At 34.5% G+C, this 954-nt stretch overlaps 1 protein-coding gene across 1 annotated transcript in view; it reads left to right on the forward strand.

Moving 5' to 3' along the window:
• Window positions 1-377, forward strand: part of LOC110452312 (caspase-3-like) — a 3,255-nt gene extending 2,878 nt beyond the window's left edge. Inside the window, exon 4 of the mRNA XM_021500749.1 lies at window positions 34-377. Within this exon, the coding sequence (XP_021356424.1) occupies window positions 34-293 (260 nt within the window). The 3' untranslated portion in view covers window positions 294-377. The remainder of the gene's footprint in view (window positions 1-33) is intronic.
• The last annotated feature ends 577 nt before the right edge of the window (window positions 378-954 follow it).

Genomic DNA, 954 nt, shown 5'->3' on the forward strand with positions numbered 1-954 from the left:
GCATAAATTGTAATGACTTTTGTGTCATTTCAGGCTGCAAAGCATTTGGGAGATCTTCCGATGGATCATTTCTGATTGAAGTTACCATAAACCACTTCCAGCAGAAGTTTGCATCAGATGACGTCGAGTGTATGCTGAGTGACATTCGCCGCACCATTGCGTATGGTCAAAAGTACCGATCGACCCCAGGCGCAAATGTACCATACAGACAAATGCCTTGCACGTGGTCGACACTTACCGATAAACTTTACCTTATAAGGTACCAGTGTGTGTTACAAAAATATCCTCGATAATTTTTTAAATTATTTTGCTCAATCCACATCCTTTATTATGGAAATGTTATATTAAACTGAAACAAAATAAGACACTTTTCGATTGAAAAAATTGACAAGCTGTGAATGAACTACTGAGCTCAAATAACTGTAATTTTATGTCTTTATGTATGACTGGTATCATGGAACTTCAAGTTTTATAAACTTCTAATTGTTTTCCTTGTAGTGCACCTGATGTATTCAATTTATCCTGACTAGCGTTTGACATGATTTGACAGTTTGAGAAAAAATGAACCAACATAAATTGTTTAAAACATTTTTTGGTCACGGAATGCTAATAGAAAACTGATCTTTCCTATCTGTGATTGTTGGTCGATCACGGTTTTCAGACTCAGCACTGATATTTTATTCGCAAGTAATTCAGAAATTTAGATATATCAAAAGCGTGCATTTTTTTTTACATAAATGCCGTCGCTAATACAACCTAAATGCACATTAATTGTTTCACAACATTCCAATTCCGCACATAACAATTGTAAATATAGTTTTGTACATTTAATTCTAATGTTATTGATGCTGCATGTGTACTGGGTCGTCATGAAAAACATAGTTTTTGAGTTCAAATTGCAGTTAAGGTGTCATGTGATATTGTTTTTATTTTTAGGTCACCTGAGTCAGTCAG

This window comes from Mizuhopecten yessoensis, unplaced genomic scaffold, assembly GCF_002113885.1.
Source record: "Mizuhopecten yessoensis strain PY_sf001 unplaced genomic scaffold, ASM211388v2 scaffold6579, whole genome shotgun sequence".
Lineage (NCBI taxonomy): Eukaryota > Metazoa > Mollusca > Bivalvia > Pectinida > Pectinidae > Mizuhopecten > Mizuhopecten yessoensis.